We start from the raw sequence: 24,528 nt of genomic DNA on the forward strand, positions 1-24,528 counted from the left end.
CAAGGGTCTGGGTGTTGTGCATGACACATTGTCTTACTATAGTAAGCATTTGTGCCAAATTATTTCTATGTTGACCCAGAAAAGGAAGAGGTGGCATAAATGGACAAAACCTTGTCACTGAGTAATCCAACTTAAGTGGGGCACAAAAAAAAAGTCTGCAAATCATGAAATGTTACTAGATGCACCAGAAAAAGTAAATGACAACTCTGGATGTTTGATTGAAGTCCCAAACCATATAGGTGTTGCAAACTTAACAATTGTTTACAACCAGCCAGACAACCCTCAGCTTGCATGGAGACATATGCCAGCCTGCCTTAATAATCAAAGTTTTTGTCAGAACAACAGATTGAAGAAGAAAAAACTAAAATCAAGTCACCAAACCACTTTATTTTATTTAAAAAAAAACAATTTTACAATTCTTTAATTAACTTTAATTTAAGTGTTTATCATTGACCAGGTTGTGTTTGATGTTCATTACTCTTCTCTTCATTTACAGGCATAATAACGCCTTCTTCTGCTTGTTTTAAAGCAAACACTATTGGTATTTTATCAAGGCTAGGATTGTCTTCCTGTAGACATCGTATCCAACTGATTAGAGAGTCTTTTGTACTTGTTTCAGTTATACACATGCCTAGGATAGTCCCATCATCTTGCTGATGAACATTTGGCATAGGTGCTAGTGATGATGGTTCCTCGCTGTCAAATATAGTCTCAAACTCCAAGTCTGAAAACAAATAATGATATACACTGTAGTTAATTATTGTACACTTAAATAGTGTCAAAAACCATCTCTGAGAGAAAGACATGAAAACACGAGATACTCCAAGTCTGAAAACAAATATAGATATACATTGTAGTTAATTCGTTATTGTGAAAGACCACATATCAATGAAACCATTACATACAGGTACTTAAACTCACATTAAGTTGTAATTAGAAGAATCACCATGCAAAAAATATTTGTTTCAAAAGCCTTCTTGATAAGAATTACAACATTGTCTACTTAAAAGACATTTTATATAAGGATTATTTTCTACAACTTATTGTTATTTCAGAGTAATGGTGGAGAAAAGTGTTTCTTTAAAGGTACACATTTTCTTCGAGACTACATAAGAGGGAGTTGAATCCATACATAAATGTTAAATTAAAATCTAATTCTTACAAAAAAATGCAGAATTTTACATTTTTTTGTTTGGTTTTATGGTGCGCCAACACAATTTAGGTCATGTGGCGCCGAAACAAGAAAGATGATTTTGGCTAATCTGATTTATAACTGCAGTAATTTAAACCCATTTAGTTGCCATTTTATGATCATGCAGGATCTATGCTGACTGCAATTCTGTCTCAACACTTAAAGGCAACTCCTCAGCCACAAGTGGATAGAATTTTACAGAGGAGAGATATTAGTATAAAGGTATAATAAAAGCTTTCAGTTCCAATTTTAACTATTTTACATTATTCATGTACATGTACTACTTAAGTCTTACAACAAAAATCAAAGCACAGCAAAGAAGCAATTATAATTTCAAAAACTTAACTTTACTCTAAGAACTTTATCTTTTGCCAAACAAAAATATGGATTATATGAATGAAATGCATTGCTTCTTTTAAGCACGCATACAAATGTATTTGCAACAGGAAAGCTATTTTCATCTGACTTGAAAACATGATGAGAATGGCTTTGTGCTTCCTGTAAGACAAGATGCTTTTGTCCATCTTGTCATTGTTGGATTGAGGAACTTTAGTCCATCTCCACAATTCTCTAGGCAAATGAAAGTATTTTTCCATAATTCTATTTTAAAGGTAGTGAAATGTTAAAGGTAGTGAAAGTATTGACCCTAACCTTCCTCATCCTGCTCTTCTTTAGTTGGATATTTAAACAGTTTGGGATCACTATCTGCCTTTAGTATGAAGTGTGTCAATCTTTTGTCCCGAAGCCAAATAGGAAAACCTCCCTCTACATACAAGGGCACAGACTCAGGATGTTTCTTGATCATTTCTCTCTGGAGTGGACTCTGTGCTGAGGCTATAAAGATCTTCTCTCTATCATCTGTTACCTGTGAATTTATCAGAAGTTTATCTAAATTGATCACACGAGCATAGTGATATTCTCTTAGTCTCATAGATAGTCAGATTTTTATCAATATAACAACTCTTTTTCAAAGGAGACTTCACAATTCTGTTAATTGATTTGGTTTAACTGTATCTCTTATTGGCTGTAAACCAAATAAAAAAACATATAATACTAATTACAACAGCATCTTTTAAGGAAATAATGAACAGTTTATACTTTCAGTATATAAATTTATTTATAATTTTTCATACAATTCATAAATGATATATAATTGCTTAACCATCACTGTACTGGTTGCAACTTAATATACCCATATTACCACAATCAGCCAACACATCTGTGCAATCTAAAGTGGGCATGCAGTATAGGCTATTCAGTCAAATTATTTTTTAAATTTTCCCTAAAAATGATAAATGATTTAATCCATATTGAAAGATGGAGATGTCAATTCAAGATATTTAGCCTAGTATGGGTAAAATAATCAATGCATTTGAGGAATTAGTATTTACAAAACATATCTACTGAGCACAATCTAGTGATATAATTGGATAAAAGATTTATTGTATAAATTAATCATTTAGCTGTATATCAGTTGGGTGTTACAAAAAGAAACAATGCTAGTTTCTTAATTTTTCATATCATCAGAAGACTGTACAATGAAGTATCTGCTTATTTTAAACCATATACCCCGACATGACCTATGAATATTCTATGATATTTACCTACACCAACGGTCAAGGAGATACTCTAGACATCAAACCTTCAGAACACCTCAATATCAACAAAAGAAATTACCTTAAATACTTTTATTTCATTTTCAAGATCCACTGACATTTTCTTTAGTGCTAGGATTGCTAATTTGATAGGATCTAGTGGTAGATGGTGTGGTAATTTATACGGGTTGGCATTTTGAAACTTCCTCATCCAGTAGATCATTCGTCTAACCTTCCGTATCACATGTGTCTGTTTTCCAAACCTCGCTTCCAACAGATCACGGGTTTCTTGATCAGGTATTAAAGCTTAAAACAAGATAAATGAAAAAATTAAACCACTTTTCATACTTAAAGCTACATGCATCCAGATGAGTCAAAATATCTCAATAAAATTTAAACTTGAGCAAAATGTACTAAGGTGTAAGGAAAAGTAAAAAAATTCAAGATTCAAGTAATATTTTAAATATTAATGACCGAATTTTCAATATTTACAACTATATTTCTACTCCGTTACTAATGCAGTAAAGACTATTTATGCATATTTTTACCACTTTTTGGTAATTTAAGTGGTTTGTAAGTGTCATTGATAATATGTAAATTGCTTCCTTTTGGCTACTTCACAATATTACACATTCAAATACATTTTCAAAATTTTCATGAAAATTAGCATGCATTTGGCTTTAAAAGTTTTAAATAACAATATCACAAGAATTCAAACACAAAACATTATTTTGGCAAACATTAGCAGGATTATGTAGACTTACTAGCAACCTTTTGATGGTTTAAAATAGAACCGGGTATTAAACTGGTTCTTTGATAGAATGGAAAAAAGTTACATAAAGAGTTTTTCTATTATGACTATACATGTATATGCATGTAAAATCAAATCAAGTGAACCTGGAGAGGGCCAATTTTGACTCCAGGGTCATGATTTTAGCATACTAGATAAATGTTGCTAGAAAATGCTTCACACAAAATATCTAAAGGCAAGATATTTGGGTGTGTAAGAAGAAGATTTTAAAGCTTTCCTTGTATGACTCTACATAAAATCAAGTGACCCCAGCTGGTTAGGTACCAGATTAGAACCACAAACGTTTCCATAAGCTAGATAAATAGCTTTGTCACATGAAAGAAATTTTATCATGTGAATCATTTCCTTACTGAAATACACATTCACACTAAGACATAATATTATCTAGCACAATAAGACTGGCGGAAAATGACTTTATTAAACTTCATATGGCCATAATTAAAAAATTCACTATGAGACTTTGGTACAATTTTTGAGAATCATTTCCTATTTAAGGTAAAATCTCAAGCTGAGTTTCACTACATTCTGATAACAAAGGGATATAACTCAGAAATATATGATAATGCCATAAGGTCTCAAGTACTGAGTGCTATTTCTTACATTTTACTGCAATGTACTAAAACAGAAATGGACTGCTGATGTAAATGTGAATATTAATTATTATATTATTATAGATAATACATGTATAGATAAAGAAGAAACAATTTTATGTAAGCTATAATACTGGTAAATAATGTAGGGCTGTGCATTGCCATTTTTTTCTGTCACGATACATATCACGATACTTGCATTTCCAGACGATGCGATTGTTCTATATGTATTGTATACTTTGATAAAATGCGATGCATATTGCGATTTTTATGTTTCGATGCAATACATATCACAATACAGACTTTCAGACTTTATCTATATAAAACAAGAGGGCCATGATGGCCCAGAGGTCACTCACCTGTATATAGCCCCCCCCCCCATGGGCCAATTTTTACCCAAGGGCTTTTATTTGTTTATTTGAACAGACTTGGTAGACACCCATAAGAAGATGTTTCATGCTAAACATCTAAGTTCTAGCTCATTGGTTTTTTTAAAAGAAGATTTTTTAAGTTTTTACTATACACATATAGTTAAAAACAATGACACCCCTGGGGCAGGGCCAGTTTTGACCCCCGGGCTTTTATTTGAACAAACTTTGTAGATATTTACTTAAAGATGTTTCATGCTTTATATCTAAACTCTAGCTATTTGGGTTTTTTCAAAGAAGATTTTTAAGTTTTTGCTATACACATATAAGGAAAATCAATGACCCCCGGGGCGGGGCCAGTTTTGACCCCAGGGCTTTTATTTGAACATACTTGGTAGACACCCATTAGAACATGTTTCATGCTAAATATCTTAGCTCTAGCTATTTGGGTTCTTTAAAATAAAGATTTTTTAAGTTTTTACTATATGCATATAGGGAAAATCAATGACCCCCTGGGGCGGGGCCAATTTTGGCCCCAGGGCTTTTATTTGAACAAACTTGGTAGACACTCACTAGAAGATGTTTCATGCCAAATATCTTAGCTCTAGCTCTTTGGGTTCTTTAAAAGAAGATTTTTAAGTTTTTACTATATGCTATATGCATATATATAGGGCTTTTATTTGAACAAACTTGGTAGACATTCACTAGAAGATGTTTCATGCCAAATATCTAAGCTCTAGCTCTTACAGTTCTTTAAAAGAAGATTTTTTAAGTTTTTACTATATGCATATAGGGAAAGTCAATGACCCCCCCGGGCGGGGCCAATTTTGACCCCAGGGCTTTTATTTGAACAAACTTGGTAGACACTCACTAGAATATGTTTCATGCCAAATATCTTAGCTCTAGCTCTTTTGGTTCTTTAAAAGAAGATTTTTAAAGTTTTTACTATATGCATATAGGGAAAATCAATGACCCCCTGGGGCGGGGCCAATTTTGACCCCAGGGCTTTTATTTGAACAAACTTGGTAGACACTCATTAGAAGATGTTTCATGCCAAATATCTAAGCTCTAGCTCTTATGGTTTTTTAAAAGAAGATATTTAAAGATTTTTCTTTCGGTTGCCATGGCAACCAGAGTTCTGCATGGAATTAAATTCTTTGAACAATTTTTAAAGGTGACCACCAAAGAAACATTCCTGTGAAGTTTGGATGAAATTGGCTCAGTGGTTTATGAGGAGATGTCATTTAAAGCAAAAGTTTACGGATGGACGCCGGACGGACGACGGCCGGACGCCGGACGAAAAGCGATCACAAAAGCTCACCCTGTCACTTTGTGACAGGTGAGCTAAAAACTTGGTCATTTGTTCACAGCATAATTACGAATGTAATATAAAACTTTTACAATAACAAAACAATAAAATCTTCAACTTGTTATTATAACTTATTTTCAAGTTTTGATCTTTCAACAATTTACATTACTTATTGCTAAAGGATTTTTACTTTTTACTTAAGGATTAAAGGTATTTTTCATTATACCATAACTCTTAGTGTATTGCGATACTTTCCCGCTTTATCGATGAATCGGGTGGTGAAATATGTATTGCATCCTGATATATTGGAATTCATAAATTCATTACGATGCATACATCAAGGACAGGGCAGATCGTGATGTATCGATGCATCGATGAATCGTTACACCTCTAAAATAATGGTTTAAAATAGTGATTTTTCTTCAAAATGCCTTTTTTTAGTTTATACAGAATTTATCTTAGTTCAATTGTGTAGGAAGCTATAAGCTGATAGACACTCTCTTAACCAACCAGTTGAGCAATGAGTTTAAGTTTCTTGCTCAAGGAAAAAAATAGGTTGCCCCTGACAGGGTTTGAACACACACCGCCAGAGAGTCTTCAATCACTAGTCTGATGTGTTAACCATGCCACCACAAATGTCTTCTTTTGAAATAGATCTTAATTCAAAAATGCATATCAAAAGTTTTATAATATTTGATGAAAATCACTTCTTTAGTATTATAAACATTCTTGCCGAGTTTTACTACAATATCATTGACCATTTGTAAAGTATGGTTTAAGATTAAAGTAATTTTCCTTAAAAAATACCCTTTTTAAATAACAGAAGGATATAACACGGATTTTAATGAAACTTGGTGATCCTCATCCCCTTTTTAAGAAAATTGGACAGATATGTTCTAAGTTATAGCTCTGTACGTAGAGATGGAAGAACAGATTGACTGAAGGACAAAGTCGAGATAATATACCATTTCATTATACCTCTACTGATTTCATTGGTGAGAGGTAAGAAATCAAATAGATATGTTATTCATATGATGTCTTGTAAGCAAAAAGAGGATTATGTTAACGGGAATCATGGTAAACCTGGTACTTGACACACAGACTGTGATTAAGTAAAGTTTCTAAGACTGGTTAGTATTATGAATTATTAAAAAACAAATTTACTATTTTCCTCCATCTGCTCAAGGATATCTTTGGCTTTATCTTGCTGTACAGGATAGTGATAGAATTCTACTTGGTATGCAGTTGTAGGAACCATAATATCTTCTGGAAACACCTGAAATATATAGCTTCATTTATAGAATTTGAATGCTTAATATTAAATCTTAAGCTTTTCTTTAGCTTTTTTATGACAGCACTAATAAAATTGGCCCCAACACAGGGGTAAAAAAAAAATTGATGCCTAAATCTTGCATAATTGCTGTATATACACACAGCAGTTATTACTCTACCAATCTCAACTGACTTTACAACAAATTACTATGGTGCTTTAATTCATATGACAAATATCTTTAAAAGCGTCACGTCTCTTGCAGTTATACTTTTAGAGTTCCATAAAATACAATTCTAAAAATGATTGATTTTTTCTTGTTTTTTGTTCACTAAATCAGGCAGCATGTCTTGGTCAATCTCCAATAAGTTTGTGTGAAAATACCTAGATATAAAAGTTTACATGCTGGCAAGTGTTCTTACAGTTTCTTGACTTTAATATTATACTTTTTAGTTACACATGACACATACCTGTCTATATCTGGACAATGTGACAGACAATGACAAATCTATATCTCCCAAAGTGCTGGGGACATAAACAAGAAGGCCCAGATGGCCCTAGATTGCTCACCTGACCCATAGAACTCATCTGAGCAATTACTTAGACAAGCATCCTGACCAAGTTTGATGACAATTGATTAAAAATGTGACCACAAGAGCGTTAACAAGGTTTTTTCATATTTGGGCAGTGTGACTTATTTTTTGACCCCAGGTGACCCATATTCGAACTTGACCTGTAAATCATAAAAAAAAAACTTTAAAAACAAATTCCAGGACATATGGATCAAAACAGTAGCCACTAGAGTGTTAACAAAATATTTTTCTATTTTTAGTTACTGTGACCCAGTTTTTCATCCAAGATGACCCATGTTTAAACTCATCCGAACAATTACCTAGACAAACATCCTGACAAAGTATGATGATGACTGAGGCAAAAATGTGACCACTAGAGTGTTAACGAAGAAATGTGGACGGACGAAATCCGAAGGACATTCAACGACCCTAAAAGCTCACCCTGAGCTAGCTCAGGTGAGCTACAAAAGTTTTGAAATCAAACAATATATAAAGATCACACCTGTATTAATGCCTTGTAACAGGCAAGGTCTCTGTGCACACCAAGATCTTTCATTCTACTTAAAGCTTGAGTAATAAACTCAATATGTCCTCTTCTAAGACCCGAGTGATGAACAGTTTCACTCTTCTGCTTATAAATATCAACTGCTTCAATAAACATCCATCTTCTTATCTCAATGTTGCGTTCTGTTTCATCGTCAGATGTCTGACTATATTTATATGATATTAATTTCTCATCTAACTTGTGAGCCTCTATAACAGCTGCGTAATATGTATCAAAAGATTTTTGAACTTTAGCATTTCTTTGAATGTTTGATGTATTAAAATGCCTATTTTGCTGATAATTTTCAGAACTGTAACACTGATTCTGTGTTTGATGGCAAGTACACTTTATATCTGTTGCTCTCTGACAAGCCGTCTGAATTAATGGAAGAAATCGAACTCTATATCCACTTCTTAAAACAATTTGCCGCAGTATACAGGTACTCATCATCTGAAAATATTTTTAAAAAATAACTAATATAATGAACAGTTTTACATACCAAATCAACATCATTATATCAGCATGTAACACACATCAACAAAATGATCATAATAACTTAAATAACTCTTTAATTGAATACTGAATATCTGAGGGATAATATGTGAACTCTGATATTATTATTGTTGAAGATAGTAGAGATTTTATTGCATGTATGTTTGAAATAAGATGAATAAGGGATCAATGATGCCAAATTGTACCAATGATGCCAACTATTATGTTGTTTGACCTTTATTCAGAATGTTCATACCACCTGGTGCATTATATGGGAAAAGGACAAAAGCCATCCAGGACAAAAGTCCTCCCATTCAAAAATGACAAGGAAGACAAAAGCCCTCCCATGAAAATGACAGGGTGGACAAAATCCCTCCTGTGAAAATTACAAGGTGGACAAAAGCCCTCCCATGTACACGACAGGGCGGACATACCTCCCTGACAAAAATATATATGTATGTTAAATACTTGTTGTTGTTTTTTTTCAATGCACTCAACATATTATAATTGGCCAAATTTTGTATATATGAACACAGTTATGCTGTATTCTGGAACGTTCCAGACAGGCATCTGAATAATTAAATGCTAAAATTTGTAAATGCATGAGATTTAAGCATTTTTTATTCAGATGTTCCGGAATACGCCATAAGTGTGCTCAAGGTCATACAACATGCCTATGCCAATGGAAATCAAAAATATTCACGATTACAATTTAAATATGTTCAGTGCATTGAAAAGAAAAAAACAAGGTATTTAACATACATAAATATATTTACTGCATGCGGGTTTTTGTCGGCCCATTTATTCTCACAGGAGGGCTTTTATCCACCCTGTCATTTTCACTGGAGGGCTTTTGTTCGCCCTGTCAGTTTCATTGGAACGCTTTTGTCCACCTTGTCACTTTTGGACAGGAGGGCTTTTGTCCTACACTCCCAATATGCATGTAAGAGGTGTTAGACATATTTTTTATTTGCGGGCTGGTACATGGAGTAAACCAGTTTATAAAGATGACCACAGTAACACTTATAATTATGCATCTCCTTTTAAGAAGTGTTGTGTCCTTCATTAGCAATTGTTAATTATTAAGTGTTGTAATAGTTTAAAACCATCTACATGTATATCTACCACAAAGTCAATAATTTCATTGACGTCAGTAGCCTGTTGGAAATCACTATCTATTATATCCATGATGTCATACATATTTATGTTTATAAAAATGAAGCTACTGTAAAGCAGTAAGTTTTTACATCTATAAAACAAGTGATGATCTTTTGTATAAAAAGAGGCAAAATAAAGGGCTGCCCTTTTCCACAAAAACAATATCAGTGGTAAAATGTTTCTTTATTCATCAGTGATTTGTAGCTGGATATTAAAGTAGCGATATTTGCAAAAACACTCTTAACACAGCAAGAGTCAAGTTGATTTGCATATTTTTGCCCACTTTCAAAATGTTATTGTATAGTATATTAATTTTGGAGATTCTATTTGATGAAAGCTTGTATGGGCTGCAGGATGACCTGCAATAATACCAATCCAAGTCTACTCATCATGACCAGCAAACAAGTTCAATTTTCCAGCCCTGATTATCCGGTGACATAAATCATGGATATAGTCCCAATAAGGGCTATTGGTGCCAACAAAGGGTCTGCCTTTAAAGCCATCACTGTATATAAGGGGCACACAGAGTCTAATACTCTTCCACCTCATACCCACCTACTATGTAGGGCCACTCCACTTGGCTTCAGTCAGGGTATTGGCAGCTAAATCCAGTCACAGCTTTAATTCAATTAAAGCCGAAAACTCCAATCAACCGAAGTTGTGCCACCTAATACAAAACCACAAGCTGCAGTATCAAATGCAAACTTGCCATTTTACATGTAGCAATAGACCTTTAATCACCTGCTATTGTCATGCCACTGCATGTACATCGGTGATGAGAAATCTGGTCTTAATGCAAAAAACAAAACAAAATAAGATCAATTCTACTTTCGTAAAGCAATGATATCAGGATCATCTGATCCTGACATTTTCTTAGTTAACACGGGCCTGGAAATGTCCTTGGAATATCTTGATACATGTAAACATCCGAGCACTATCCCACCGGCTTCTACTCGAATAAAATAAAATGTTCTGAATAATTTAAAAAAGAAAGCTTGAAGTCTTAAACACTTTGAAAAATATAAAACATTTTTCAATACGTTTCTCTGGACCTTGATGTATGTCAATTTATAATTTTAATGAAATAACAACTTACAAAAAATTGTATTCAAGCGTCTGCTTGACATTGAATCTTATGCGAACATTCGGGATACTGCGGGGATTACCCTTTAATCAGAGCCTACTGTACCGAAACGTTGCGATAAATATTGGGAAATCGTTTGCTGAGTCAGATGAGATTAGGTCATCAAAAACAAAACAAGGGAAATTTTTTAGATATTTATTAAGTATAAGGAAGAACAAGTTATTACCTCTTAATATGAGTGGACAAGGTACGTTGTAGAATTATGGCAATTGTATTTTTTGTAATAGTTAACATTATACTGGTTGGGGACCACCTAGTCCAAATATTTAGACGTAACCGCGGATTTGAAGCTATTTTTTACATGGGTCAAATCCGCTTTAACGTCTAAAGATATCTATTTAAAAATCCATAGCAAAATGAAAAACAATAAACATGCACAATCATTCAAACTTCCGATGTAAACTGTTTCAAATAATCATAATCCTACCACAAATGTGTATTTTCCTTATCAAAATCAACTTATTCAAATTTTAAACAATTTAAAACAAATCCCGTGTTAAAATTGTGTAAACAGCATCCATATTGTGTGCACTACGCAAAGCGGGGAATACTGGAACCATATTTTTTAGACGAAATTTTTACTGCGTGCACCTGTCAGCGTCTTAATTCACAACAGAAAATGTTTTCGTTCAGACTAATTTCGTACTATTGTTTTTTGAATGACGTCACAGCATGACCGGGAATTTCCAATATGGGGGTCACCGCAAACTGTCTTTCATGTGTCTTCTAAAATATATGGATAAATAAACTACTTATCGTGAGTAATTATTGCATATTTTTACAGGTTTTGGGAAAATATGCTTCCGTCTTTTATGCAATCAATTGCTTTTTGTGATAAAAAACATTTAAGTTGTGATTTACCGGTAAATTCAAATCGACTCGAGAAGCGTGTCGATTTGTGCTATGGGAAATTAGCCAATTATGGAAAGACTTCGCATTTTCCGATAAACGTCAAAATGTAAAAAAAGAAAATGCGATGTCTTTCAATGAAGGACTAGGGACCACCAAAACCGGACAACCACCAAACCCGGATGTCCCCGAAAATGCTTAATTTAGTATTTTCTTTGCTCAGTGGTTGTCAGTCATTTTTTTATCAACAATAAATGCATGTTCATTCTATAATTAATAAATAAATTTATTTCAACCTCTGTTAATGGTAATAGCGAGCATGACGAGCTGGCCCGAAGGGCCTGCTCGCTAAGCGAGCTTTACGGTAACGCCAGTACCTGCTAGGTGATGGTTTTGAAAACATCGCAACTTTTCGAATTGCAAGATAACGATAAAAGCTGATGTACCATAATAGAAAGGAGGAAAACTAGTTTGTTAGTTAGGAGAAAAACCTAGCTGTACTGTGTGAAAATTTTAGATCTCTGGGTTGTCAATTATGAACATGGATGGAAAAATTTTAAAAAAGTGTCCGGTTGATGGTCCCTGACCAGTATTCTTAACATTATATTCCTTAGCACTGAAATGCCTTTGAATTATTCCCTGCGGTCTGGAGACCGCAGGGTATTGGTACGCGTTTAACTTTTGAGGCATGGAGGAGCACGTGTCCTGTTTTCAGTACATGGAGGAGCATGTGATCTGTAAACCGTTAATGATTGGTTAATTGACCTTTTCGAAAACCAAGCTAAATACCGTTTGCCGATACGTTACGGATTTACCTCTAGGGAATTAGTCCGAACTACACCTAATTAAGAACAATAAACTATAACGTGATATTTCTAATTTTCTATAATTATTTTACCGTTTAGGTTGCAAAAACTTGAATGATGTTTTTGAAAATTATCAATGTTTCTTTAAAATCTATCTCAAATTTTACAAATACTGAAAATCTACAAAATTAAAATATTCGTAGTGGCATCTGCCATAATAAATAGAGATATTTTCTGCGTAAACTTGTGTGTTTACTTTATTTATTTTTACGCGGAATTATTCATAAAATGGTAGGCCTATTTAATCATTTTCTTAAAAAGAAATAATTGTTTTATCTTCGGCCTTCTCCGGTCTTCAACGGTCACCACTTTCCAAAGACCTTCTTCTAATTGATCGATTATTGTTAACTATATTCCTGATACAAACGTTTATTTACCCCCCCCCCCCCCCCCCCCCCAAAAAAAAAAAAACAAAAAAAAATGTTGAAAATAGTTAAATGAAATATCTTTTTATCATTAAAAATGTTCCCCGCAGGAAACCATTTTACTTGTCTTAAAACTGGAGATATTATCTTAGCCCAATGTATCACAGACGCTTGGGGGTTATCTAAAGAGACTTCAGCGAACAGGTTTTATAGTACTGCTAAATCTGTTCTGTCGCACAATGTCAAAATAAAAGCGACATATGAAGTTATGGAAGCCAGAACTTCTTGGGGGTCAGATTCTGTCCCCCCCAACGTAATACACCCCTGTAAACACTATCAAAAATATTTTAATATTTAATTAGGCAAAGCCTATGAACAGGGAAGGCAGTTAAAAGATCTTTTATTATTACGTTTTAAAGGTGTCATTCGGTATTTCATGCATGCTTCTGTTTTCACTCGGTACACTCGATAATCATTATTTAACCGAAAAGTTGCGATTGTCTGTTATAGGAATACCTGGCTTATTATGATTGTGTTACTTTGAAAATGGCGGCGCCCAACTAGAACTTGCACTAAAAATTTCATTGATAGGTATAGAATTCTTTATATGTTTTGATTGCTTTCTATTTAATTTCCTTTTAAATATACACATGTAGTCTATTGCAGGGCAAGCCAAAGCTGGGGCCCGCTTCCCGATCCCGTCTTTGACTTCCCCATAATATTTATACATGAATTGGACATCTGTTACAACGATAAAACTGATTTTCAAACAATTTTTACGTATATGAAAAAAATACCGTATACCATCAAGTCTTAAAGGAATAGGAATGGATGGATTGATGTCTGTCTAATATAAATAATCATCATTTAAAAAGAGGAACCATGGCAGTTTTCCTATTGACATCAACCCTATAAGAGAGAAATTCGTGTTTTAAGACACTATTTTTTACTTGAGAAATAAGTTCATGGGCGCCGCCATTTTGGCGTTATGTCATTCTCGCGAGACAGACGAGACCGAGATTGTGACGTGTTATACCCACTTCCGGTATAGGTGTACACGCTGGTACAACTGAAATATATCTTGACGAAGAACTTATTAATTTTATTGCGTACATTATATATTATTTATGAAAACATCATATGGAACTGAATTGCTTTAATTAATTAATTTAATGATTTTATTGAAGACGCCGCGACATTAATTATCATTTGTCCGATATTCAAGCTTGCTGATGATCCCACCACATGATTTAAGCAATGACTGCTTAATTTTCAAACATAAACCATAAATTTACTTTGGGTACTATGAGAAACTTCTTCAAATTGACGATATTTCCTTTTATTTTGTACTTGATTTTCGCTAGACAAGCTGTCCAAAGATAGGTAATTTAGGCACCCAGTCAAAACTGGTACCAACAGCAACATGTTGCCCATTCCCCTATAATTACGCATATTCTCGGGTTTATCCAGCTCCCTAAAGCTTTTTTCCACGTTATCTACTTACCAAATTACTTTCCCGACAGATACGCATTACTACTACCGTAAATTTAATCCAATAACACAAAAAATCATAAATCTACTTAAAATTTCAAATGATTATTGATAACTGAAAAAATGTGTTGCTATGTTATGACGCGCTGTAATTTACTACAGTATAATTTGACAGGTGTGGAACCTAATTCCCCCTAAGGTCATTCAGTTCACTGATGAAGCGTAAAAAAATAGATGTCTATTTCGTCATAAGAATATTTGACAAGGGTGATTAACCAATCAGGGCAACATTGTGCATGATCAAAAGGTCTGTCGGCACAGAGGCATACAAGGAGCAATAAAAATCGTCAGTACACAGTGTGACAGGAGCATTTGGTGCAAATTAGGAACAATTAAAATGGACAATGCGCAGTATTAGACATAAGTAGTAAGAACCAGCAATTGTGTGAATAAATTATGCAAATTAGATTTTTGAGCAGCCAATAAAAATGATTTGCCTGCAGTTAATATTAGGCTATGATTACGATGCGCAGCATCATACGTTGACAGATGTTAACATTTTACTTTTCAAAAGAGTTGCTTATATTTTTGAAATGTGTACATCAATTATAACATATACGATTTAGGAGGGTTTTTATAATGGAAGTGGCTATCGTACGGGCCCGTACGGCTAGCCAAAAGTTTTAACAGTACGTGACACGTACGACTAGCAAGGATTCGCTGTATTGGCTAGCCGTACGGCGCTTTTCAAAATCTTATGGAAGTCGAAAATGCAATTGTTATTTTATGACTTTAAGCGAGGATTTTAACCAAGAAACAGCATTAATTGTCTTTGGATGTTAACTTTTTAGAGATTAATCGCCTTGATCGCTATATATATCGATCTTTGTCATCGCAAGATGTCGAGAAAAAATAGCCTTTGCTTGCATTTACACCAATTGAAATAGTTTACAAAATTTTGATAATAATCCTTTTTTGTTTCATTAAGTTTAATTTTCGACACCTTTTATATGAAAAAAAAACAACAACAAACACTGAAAATGATTGTTGTTAGGCTCTTGATAATTGCGACAATTACCGACGGTACTGTATAGAAGTTTGTCCATCAAGGAAAGTTTGCATGTTCCGTGAAAGGCATACTAAAATTCTATTGTCAGTCCCTGGATAGGTTTTAATTAAGGCTAATTAATTGATTGACTGTGCTTTTATATTCGATATTTATCTACTCTTTTGAAAATTATATAATTATTTTTGCATTTCACCGTTTTTTTTCATTCAATGATCTTTTTATTTATTTATTCCACTTCGATCATTTTTTATTCGACCCATGTGCTTAAAATTAACAAAAATGATTTAATAATTCATACAAATAAAACAAAAAATGATAAGCATGAAAATCAACAATTTTATAACGTTCAACTTCCATATAATTTTGAAAAGTGCCGTACGGCTAGACAATACGTACAGTGCGTCCTGGCTAGTCGTTCGTGACTCACGTACGGCTAGAACTTTTGGCTAGCCGTACGTTTCTTTATTAAGTATTATTATTATTATTATTATTATTATTATTATTTTGATATTGTTACGTATTTTGAACCATAAAAAATCTCCTCTACACCTCCTGTGAAAATTAAATTGTCTGGTCAATACTTTATTATATTAATATTTCCTTACGATTATGAATCTAAAGATGTGGGGAAATGACATCACGCGCACCTGTTTTTAAACGGCCAATACACAAACATGGCCGCGCTTACTGATTTGTAGAAATCGGTGATTTAGCGATTTAAATTTTGTTATCATTCGTTTAATATTATTATTTGGCGGCAGAAAATTTGCAGACTTATTATTTATAGTATTCTTTTTCTGAAATCAAGTTTTTATTCCAACCTTGTCTTTCCCTTTAATAAAGTAAAGATTGCATGCAGACTCCAAAATGTAAACAGTCCAACCAATAAGCTTGAGCCTAAGATATGTTTGTGCTCTTGTTTAGCTTTTTGAGCCGGGCCCAAAACTATAATTTTCTCATGACTTAACTTGTATCAAAATCGTCACTTTCGGGAGACCCAATTTGGCCACCAAATTCAAATATTTATATTGTACATTATATAGAATTTAAAAAAATAGAGAAACAACAGTTACACACTGTGCATCTTTGTAATAGTTTTATTACAAATTAAATATCTTACAAACGAGTGCTTGCAGACAGCTAAAACACAGGAAATGACAATGGAATGCTTGAGCAGTCGAAAACAAGTACACTGTTTGTGTACCGGCTTGACAAGCGCTCAACGCAGAGCCAGGAACTCTTCTCTAATCAGTGTTTTTTTTCCATATATAACTGATACCGGAAAACGGCACTGTTCACAATAGAAAATAGACAGCAAATTTCCCAATTCATGACTAATAAATTCCCAAAATAACACTGAAAATTTCCTCAAAAATCGGCAAATTTAAAGGTAAACAAAAACAGTAATGGATGCTTCCATATTGATAATTGATATACGATAAAAACCAAGTATAACTGCATGAGTTATATTCGAACCCAGTTCATTTTGTACTTTGAATGTTTTACTCCTAAACATTATTGATGCACAATTGTTATGATTATCAATCTTAATATTTTCAGCCTCAAGTAGCCAAAAATTAAATAATCATTAATAATACATGGTTTTAAAGTGATATTATGCAAATTTTTCATGTCTCCTGGATTAAAGATATTCCTAATAAATATTTTGCATCTACCAATTTGAGACAAACCAATGGATTTTTCCTCAATCTGTCAGGTACTGGCACCATTCGCAAAGGAGCGAATTAAAAACACTGCTAATTGCCTGGTCAGAATGCCAAATTTACTTTCGATTTTAATTTAATGTTGATTTTCATATTAAAATGTGTTGTATAAATGTTTATTCTGATTGCACCTGATTTCATTGAATGTAATTCGATCTTCTGTTGATTTACACTGGAAAAGTCACGGTAAGGTCTATTAATAATGATTTATAAGGTTTTATTAGTTTTGGGAATTTGTATTTTAATACATTTTGGAGTGTGCAATCTTTACTTTATTGATAAAATTATTCTTTGTTTCAGACTAACAAGTTTTGATACATTTTTAGCTAAATCAAATATTTTCAATCGAATAATACACAATTTTTGTGAAAAGGGTATTTGCAAATTAAAAAGCTTAAATAAAGTTTGTTATTCTGGTTAGGTTCCATATCACCTCTGATCCAAATAATAATCATGGATCACACTAGCCCTGTATTTTAAGGAGATTGAGACCCTTCAGAGTAAATAGGGAGAAAATTTTTGGAACAGAGATGAGTGGATACATTTACATTGATTGAATGTTTATGTTCCCCTGAATCCTTCATAAATATATAACAATCAGAATGGTCAAATATTGAAATAAAATATTAATAATGTAAGTTTGAAAGAGTTTATCAATTATTTTTGAAATGAACTGAATGCTTGCTGATAGTCTTATTTTTTCTTAATTATTTTAATTATAGGTTATTGTGTTGCTAATTTTGATTTTGTATATGCAGTTAGATGACTTTCATTTCAGTAATTTCTAAACCCTTAGATACAAAATAAAAACAAACTGTTAAGGGACTGTTTAGAGAGTTAGAAAATCTTTATTTTTTATAACTCATTTGCATTTAAATTTTGTGACATGCAAAAATAATCAAGACAATCCATTGATGCAACATTTGATCTTTCATTCAAATTAATACATAAAACTTAGTTTATTATTGACAAGGATATTTTCTTAATACACAAATTATTAGCTCAACAGAACCGAAGGTACAGGCTGAGCTATTAGTATCAAAGGGGGATGGTCTGTTGTCCATCGTCAAGGGTCAACAATCATCTTCTTCTCTGAAACCGCTGGACAGATTGACTTCAAATTTGCTTCCTTGTGAAACTCACACCTAAATTTGCTCATATAATTTCAATTGGCCCCTTTTAGGGGTCATGAGATCTAAAAAATAGAAAACCTTTAGACATCTTCTACAGAACTAATTATGTCTCCCCCACCTCGGGGGGAGACATATTGTTTTTGCCCTGTCCGTCCGTCAGTCCGTCCGTCCGTCAGTCCGTCCGTCCATTCTTCGTTTCCGGACGATAACTAGAGTTCCTTTTGACCTACAGCCCTCAAACTTCATAGGATGATTGGTCTTATAGAGCTGATGATACATGCGCTTTTTTACAAAAGCATCCTCTAGTTGATGGATGATCAACAAAGTTTGTCTGTAGCATTCTTAGGTAGTCTTTTATCATATTTGCTCCTTTTAATTTGATTGGCCCCTTTAAGGGGTCTCTAGAGCTAAAAATAGAAAAACCTTTCAGCATCTTCTTCTATAGAACTAATCGATAGATGATCACCAAACTTTGTCTGTAGCATTCTTAGGTAGTCTTTTATCAAATTTGCTCATATGAGCTTGATTGGCCCCTTTTAGTGGTTCCTAGAGCTCAAAATAGAAAAACCTTGAGACATTTTCTTCTACAGAACTAAATGATGGATGATCACCAAACTTTGTCTGTAGCATTCTTGGGTAGTCTTTTATAGCATTTGCTCATATTAATTTGATTGGCCCCTTTAAGGGGCTGCTAAAGCTAAAAATAGAAATACCTTTAAACGTCTCCTTCTACAGAACTAATGGATGGATGATCACCTTTTTATATGCCCATAAGAATTTCGGGCATATTATGTTATACCCCCTGGCGTCCGTCCGTCCGAGCAATCATTTTGGGTTTAGGGGTTATATAACAGTAAAGAGAACAATAGGTTCATTCCGTGATCAAAGGGTTTATGGGCTAGTAGCCCTTAAGAAAACAAAGAAAATAACAAAGAAAATAGCCCCTAAACCCAAAATGTTTGAACGTCCGTCCGTCCGCACTCACAGGACAGTAATTATGTGGCTAGAGGGACAATAGGTAACTGTTCTTTCTCTTTGATGTTATTCATTCCATAATGCTTTTATGTGGCTATTTTCTTTTGTGTGGCTAAAAAGAACAATAGAGAGAACAATAGAGAAGCCACATTATTACTCTCCTGTTAGAACGTCTATCCGTCCGTTAGCAATTTGGTTTCCGGAGCATAACTTAAGTTCCATTTGGCCAACAGTGTTCAAGCTTCATAGGATGATTGTCCATATTGGGTACGGGATCCCTATTGATTTTGGGGTCACAAAGTCAAAGGTCAAGGTCACCATTACCTTAAAACTGAAAACAGTTTCCGGAGGATAACTTAAGTTCCATTTGGCCCACAGTGTTCAAACTTCATAGGATGATTGTCCATATTGGGTAGAAGACCCCTATTGATTTTTGGGGTCACAAGGTCAAAGGTCAAGGTCACTATGACCTTAAAACTGAAAACAGTTTCAGGAGGATAACTTAAGTTCCATTTGGCCCACAGTGTTCAAACTTCATAGGATGATTGTCCATATTGGGTTGAAGACCCCTATTGATTTTGGGGTCACAAGGTCAAAGGTCAAGGTCACTATTACCTTAAAACTGAAAACAGTTTCTGGAGCATATCTTAAGTTCCATTTGACCCACAGTGTTCAAACTTCATAAGATGATTGTCCATATTGGGTTTAAGACCCCTATTGATTTTGGGGTCAAAGGTCAAGGTCACTATTACTTAGAAATTGAAAACAGTTTCTTTAGCATAACTTAAGTTCAATTTGGCCCACAATATTCAAACTTCATAGGATGATTGTCCATATTAGGTAGAAGACTCCTATTGATTTTGGGGTCACAAGGTCAAGGTCACTATTACCTTAGAACTGAAATCAGTTTTATGGGGCGTAACTTAAGTTCTATTTGGACCACAATATTGAAACTTCAAAGGAGGATTGTTTTGTGAAGGAAGTAATACTTTATTTAATTCCCATGTCTTACAAATGCTTCATCTTTACTTTAAAAAAAAATCACTTTCGGGCATATAATGCTCCGCCTAGCGGTGCTCTTGTTTGTCTGTAGCATTCTTAGGTAGTCTTTTATCAAGTTTGCTTATAATTATTTGATTGGCCCTTTCTAGGTGTTGCTAAAGCTAAAAGTAGAAATACATTTAAATGTCTCCTTCAACAGAACTAATTGATCACCAAATTTTGTCTTTTGCATTCTTAGGTAGTCTTTTATCAAGTTTCCTCATATTGGTTTGATTGGTCCCTTTTAGGGGCCACTAAAGCTAAAAATAGAAATACCCTTGAACAAAGTTAATTTGGAAAAAATAATTTCCAATTTTCAAAAGCAGTTGTTTATGGTGAGTGACTCATGGGCATCATGGCCATCTTCTAATGATTTTGTTTCCAGTATAAAAACTCTAGATCCTTTAAAACTTTTCTTGTTTCTTACTAAAAAGTATGAAAGTTGTTTAAGGATAGTCTACAAGGTAGAGCAATTGCTACAAAAGGTGATGTCACATAACAACACTTCCTAAAGTTACAGTGATAGTACATTATCTGAAATTTCAACAAACTGGGCATTGACCTGCTTCTTTATTATATAAAATGTTTGTCTAACTGACCAAATGTTACCAATGCAATTAGATAAGTCAGAAAATATAAACAGCAAACTTTAAAGCTATTGTTAACAGGTGTTAAAAGTCTAAGATTAAAATTTAAAACATTAGCAGGAAATCTTTGATGTTATTGACCACCTTTCATAGGAATGTAGTGTTATTGACTTGAAATGACCGGTCACATATGGCCAGTTTATTTTCCTAAAATGGTCAGCAGTATTAAAAAAGCATTATGTTATTATGAAGGTAATGGAGTATCTATATTAAGTGTATTATTTACTGGAAGGGTCATTCAACTTGATGAGTAGGGTTGAAAAAGCATTTATATTGAATTGGAACTGTACTTTTTAACAGTATAAAAAGAGCTACGCGCATGTTATAAACTGAAATTAAAGAAATATAGACCTGACAGGAATATATTATTTTTGGCTATAATAATGGAAGGCAGGAAAAATTTAAATTATTTTAAGTATAATTTTTTTTTCTTTTTTGGCTTAAATTCACATGAAATTATTATCAGAGCTTGAAAATGGTACTAGTATACACAGTGTTTTACTTCTGTACTGGATTTGTAAATGATAAAGACAGCGATAAATTTTAAATTAAATGGGTTACGGTATATATTTTAGTTTTAGTTTTTCAAGTCCAATGAGATAGTGTGTATTTTATGCACCTTCATTTATATTGTTGTATATCAGTTGAAAATGAATGGTTTGGATTTGATCTATTAATTTAGCTGATATCCTTATAATAAAACACATTATATGATTGTTTCAGGTGAACAGTCACAGGATGTGGTAGATGCGAAACCCAGTGATAATACTGATGCCAAACCCAGTAGAGGGGCCAGTGCAGGGAAATTTCCCGTCACAACGTAAGTTTCCTACATATGAATACCCTGTAGTTTATTACTGACAGGTTTACTGAAAATAAAATGTGTAAAAGTTAAGAATTGATATAGGTAAAATTTGATTTTCAGATGATTTTCAAAAACTTAAAAATGATGTTTTTTTCTGGAACCTTAGAGCTACAGTTAAGATAATTAGCAAGAAAAAATCATCCAATGAATCTCTACCAAGAGTGTTCAAATGAATAATGATCCGGAAGTCGACACTGGTCCTCTTCTCAGGGTCATGGGTTTTCAGTATATGTATACAGTAAGGACTAGAGCCTAGATATTTAACATGAAACATTATCTAGTAAACATTCTACAAGGTTGTTAAAATTATGGCAATAGGGTAAAGATTGGCTCTGTCACAGGGGGTCATAGGTTTTTCTTATACATGTATGTATAATTATTACAAGTAAAAACTTTAAAAATGATCTTTCTGAAATCCCATATGCTAGAGCTTAGATATTTGGTTTTATCGAACATTATCTAATGGATCTGTATCAAGATTGTTTAAATTACCAGTATGGACCTCGGGTCAAATTTGACCATACTTGTGGGGGAAAAATGGTTTTTCTTACATGTTTATAGTAAAGCCTTCTTTTTTTTAAAAGCCTGATGGGCTAGAGCTTAAATTTTTTGCATAAAACATCAGCTTGTGGACCGTTACCAGGTTTGCCAAATTTATGGTCTGGAGTTGAAATTCGTCTTCTCTGAAAGTCTAAAGGCGAAAATTTAGATATTCTGGATGAAATGTTGTCTAGTTTACCTCTAACAAGATTATTCAAATTATTGTTCCTTTGTCAAAATTGGCTCTGTCATGGGGTGGGGGTATGCCATGTGTTTTCCGTTTATGTACTTAGTAAATAATAAAAAAAAATCTTCTTCTCTTAAAGCATGTGAAATTAAGTGCTAAGGTTTGGGGTTGTGGGTAGTCATGACTAGTAGATGAACACAACTGTCGATCAAAGGTCAAGATCACAGTGGCCTTTACCACTATAAACTTTTAACAATTTAACCTTTTACCCCATGAGCATATTGCGAAAAATGGCCGTTTTCATTGAAAAGCCTCACTGTAACAAGTTCAAACTGCTATGAAACTATGAAAAATGCTTCAATACTAATGAAACTTGGCACAAATATTGACTACACCATAGCCTCTGTAACAGCATGCTCAATGGTAAATTTCCTGATACCATGGCAACGGGGGGACGTCTCAAAATTGCCAAAAATCACTATTTGGCATTGTTTTTTTTTATTTCAAAGTGCTGCAACTTCTCAATGAATTGAGATAGAGTAAAAGGCTTTTCAGCGTCGGTTACAAGTTACCCTAAGATCGACCTGAGGCCATTTTTAGCCTGTCACATGTCCAAAATTTTCTTGGCGATGAGGGGGACTCCGCCCCCCCTTCAAACCCCCCAAACAGAAGGGGGCACATATTTGGATGGGGGACGGCGCCGAAAAAGTGGTCACTTTTTTTAACAACATTTCTCAAACGAAAAACAGTGTTTGGGGCCTAAATAGGACATTTTTTCACTGTTTGAGGCCTCAAAAAGGGGGGGGGGGGAAAGCCGTCGAAACACGCTTATATAAGGGAAAAGGTTAACTCATAACAATTATCTTATAACTCTAGGGAATATTATACCATGTTTTGGGGCCAATGACTCCCTAGTAATAAGATAAAGAGGTTTTATATCTAGTTTATTGAAGGATGGTTGTTATGCTGTCACTCATGTGTTCATGTTTACCTGAACAAATGGAAGGTACCTTGGGTCTTGAAATCATGTTATTAATATTTATTTTTAATTTTTGCAATTTTTAAATCCTGTGGTGTTGCTGCAGTTTAACAACAGGTGTACCAATAATTTCTTTTACAAGAATGAGTTTACAGTAACTATTAAAGATGTGGAAATGGGTTCTTGGATTAAGTAATTTAAGTTTCTGTGCCTCTAATCTGTGGATTTGAATTTTGGATTCTTTCATGACAGGATATTATTCTGCTAACATACAGTATGTTGGTGATTCTACTTTGGTGTCTGCATGTACCTGATATAATTCATTGTCATTAAAGTCTGAAAGTTGCCATATGACTTTTACAGTTTCTGTGTTATTTAAAACCCTATAGAAAATGATATAGAATTAATAAGATACCATTTATTTTTCAGTGGTGATGGGGAGCCGATTATGTCAGCAGAGGAGTTCTTTGCTGATGAGTACAAGATGGATTATCCACAGAGAGGGAGGGCGATAATCATAAACAACAGGGAATTTGACCGTGGTCTTGGACTAGGGGAGAGAACGGGCACAGACCAGGATGCTTCTTCATTGCAGATGAGATTTATGGACATGGGTTTCGAGGTTGATTTATACAACAATCTAGTTGCTGGAGAAATGCAGAAAGTTCTTGTTAAAGGTTTGCGATTCATTTTTTAGCTCGACTTTTTTTTTTATGAAAAAAAAGTAGAGGTATTGTTATAGTCAGGTCGGC

The 24,528-nt window shown here is 33.8% G+C and overlaps 2 protein-coding genes across 5 annotated transcripts in view; one reads left to right on the forward strand and one right to left on the reverse strand.

Annotated features, from left to right (window-relative positions):
- Positions 1 to 367: 367 nt before the first annotated feature.
- LOC132746330 (evolutionarily conserved signaling intermediate in Toll pathway, mitochondrial-like) lies at positions 368 to 11,058 on the reverse strand. 4 transcript variants are annotated; one of them, XM_060735447.1, is made up of 6 exons: positions 10,998 to 11,058; positions 8,210 to 8,701; positions 7,030 to 7,141; positions 2,870 to 3,093; positions 1,844 to 2,057; positions 368 to 724 (listed from the first exon to the last, which is right to left on the reverse strand). In XM_060735447.1, the coding sequence occupies exons 2-6, from the start codon at positions 8,699 to 8,701 to the stop codon at positions 447 to 449; spliced, it is 1,320 nt and encodes a 439-aa protein (XP_060591430.1). In that variant the 5' UTR covers positions 10,998 to 11,058; the 3' UTR covers positions 368 to 446. The 4 variants fall into 4 exon arrangements, with proteins under 4 accessions (XP_060591430.1, XP_060591443.1, XP_060591452.1 ...); XM_060735460.1 differs by lacking the exon at positions 10,998 to 11,058 and adding an exon at positions 10,769 to 10,991; XM_060735469.1 differs by lacking the exon at positions 10,998 to 11,058 and adding an exon at positions 10,643 to 10,666.
- A 23-nt stretch (positions 11,059 to 11,081) lies between these two features.
- Positions 11,082 to 24,528, forward strand: part of LOC132746359 (caspase-3-like) — a 25,675-nt gene continuing 12,228 nt past the window's right edge. The window contains exons 1-3 of the mRNA XM_060735479.1: positions 11,082 to 11,232; positions 21,929 to 22,025; positions 24,206 to 24,453. Coding sequence (XP_060591462.1) covers positions 11,220 to 11,232; positions 21,929 to 22,025; positions 24,206 to 24,453 — 358 coding nt within the window. The 5' untranslated portion in view covers positions 11,082 to 11,219. The remainder of the gene's footprint in view (positions 11,233 to 21,928; positions 22,026 to 24,205; positions 24,454 to 24,528) is intronic.

This window comes from Ruditapes philippinarum, unplaced genomic scaffold (genome assembly GCF_026571515.1).
Source record: "Ruditapes philippinarum isolate M1 unplaced genomic scaffold, ASM2657151v2 ctg370_1_1_1_1, whole genome shotgun sequence".
In the NCBI taxonomy this organism is placed as follows: Eukaryota; Metazoa; Mollusca; class Bivalvia; order Venerida; family Veneridae; genus Ruditapes; species Ruditapes philippinarum.

Coding starts and splice junctions, on each gene's coding strand:
- LOC132746330 (XM_060735447.1), bottom strand. CDS start 8,701: ATGATGAGTACCTGTATACTGCGGCAAATTGTTTTAAGAAGTGGATAT. Junction 3,094..7,029: donor TGAGCAGATGGAGGAAAATA/GTAAATTTGTTT, acceptor TCTTGTTTTAAG/CTTTAATACCTGATCAAGAA. Junction 2,058..2,869: donor ATGAAATAAAAGTATTTAAG/GTAATTTCTTTT, acceptor ATAAATTCACAG/GTAACAGATGATAGAGAGAA.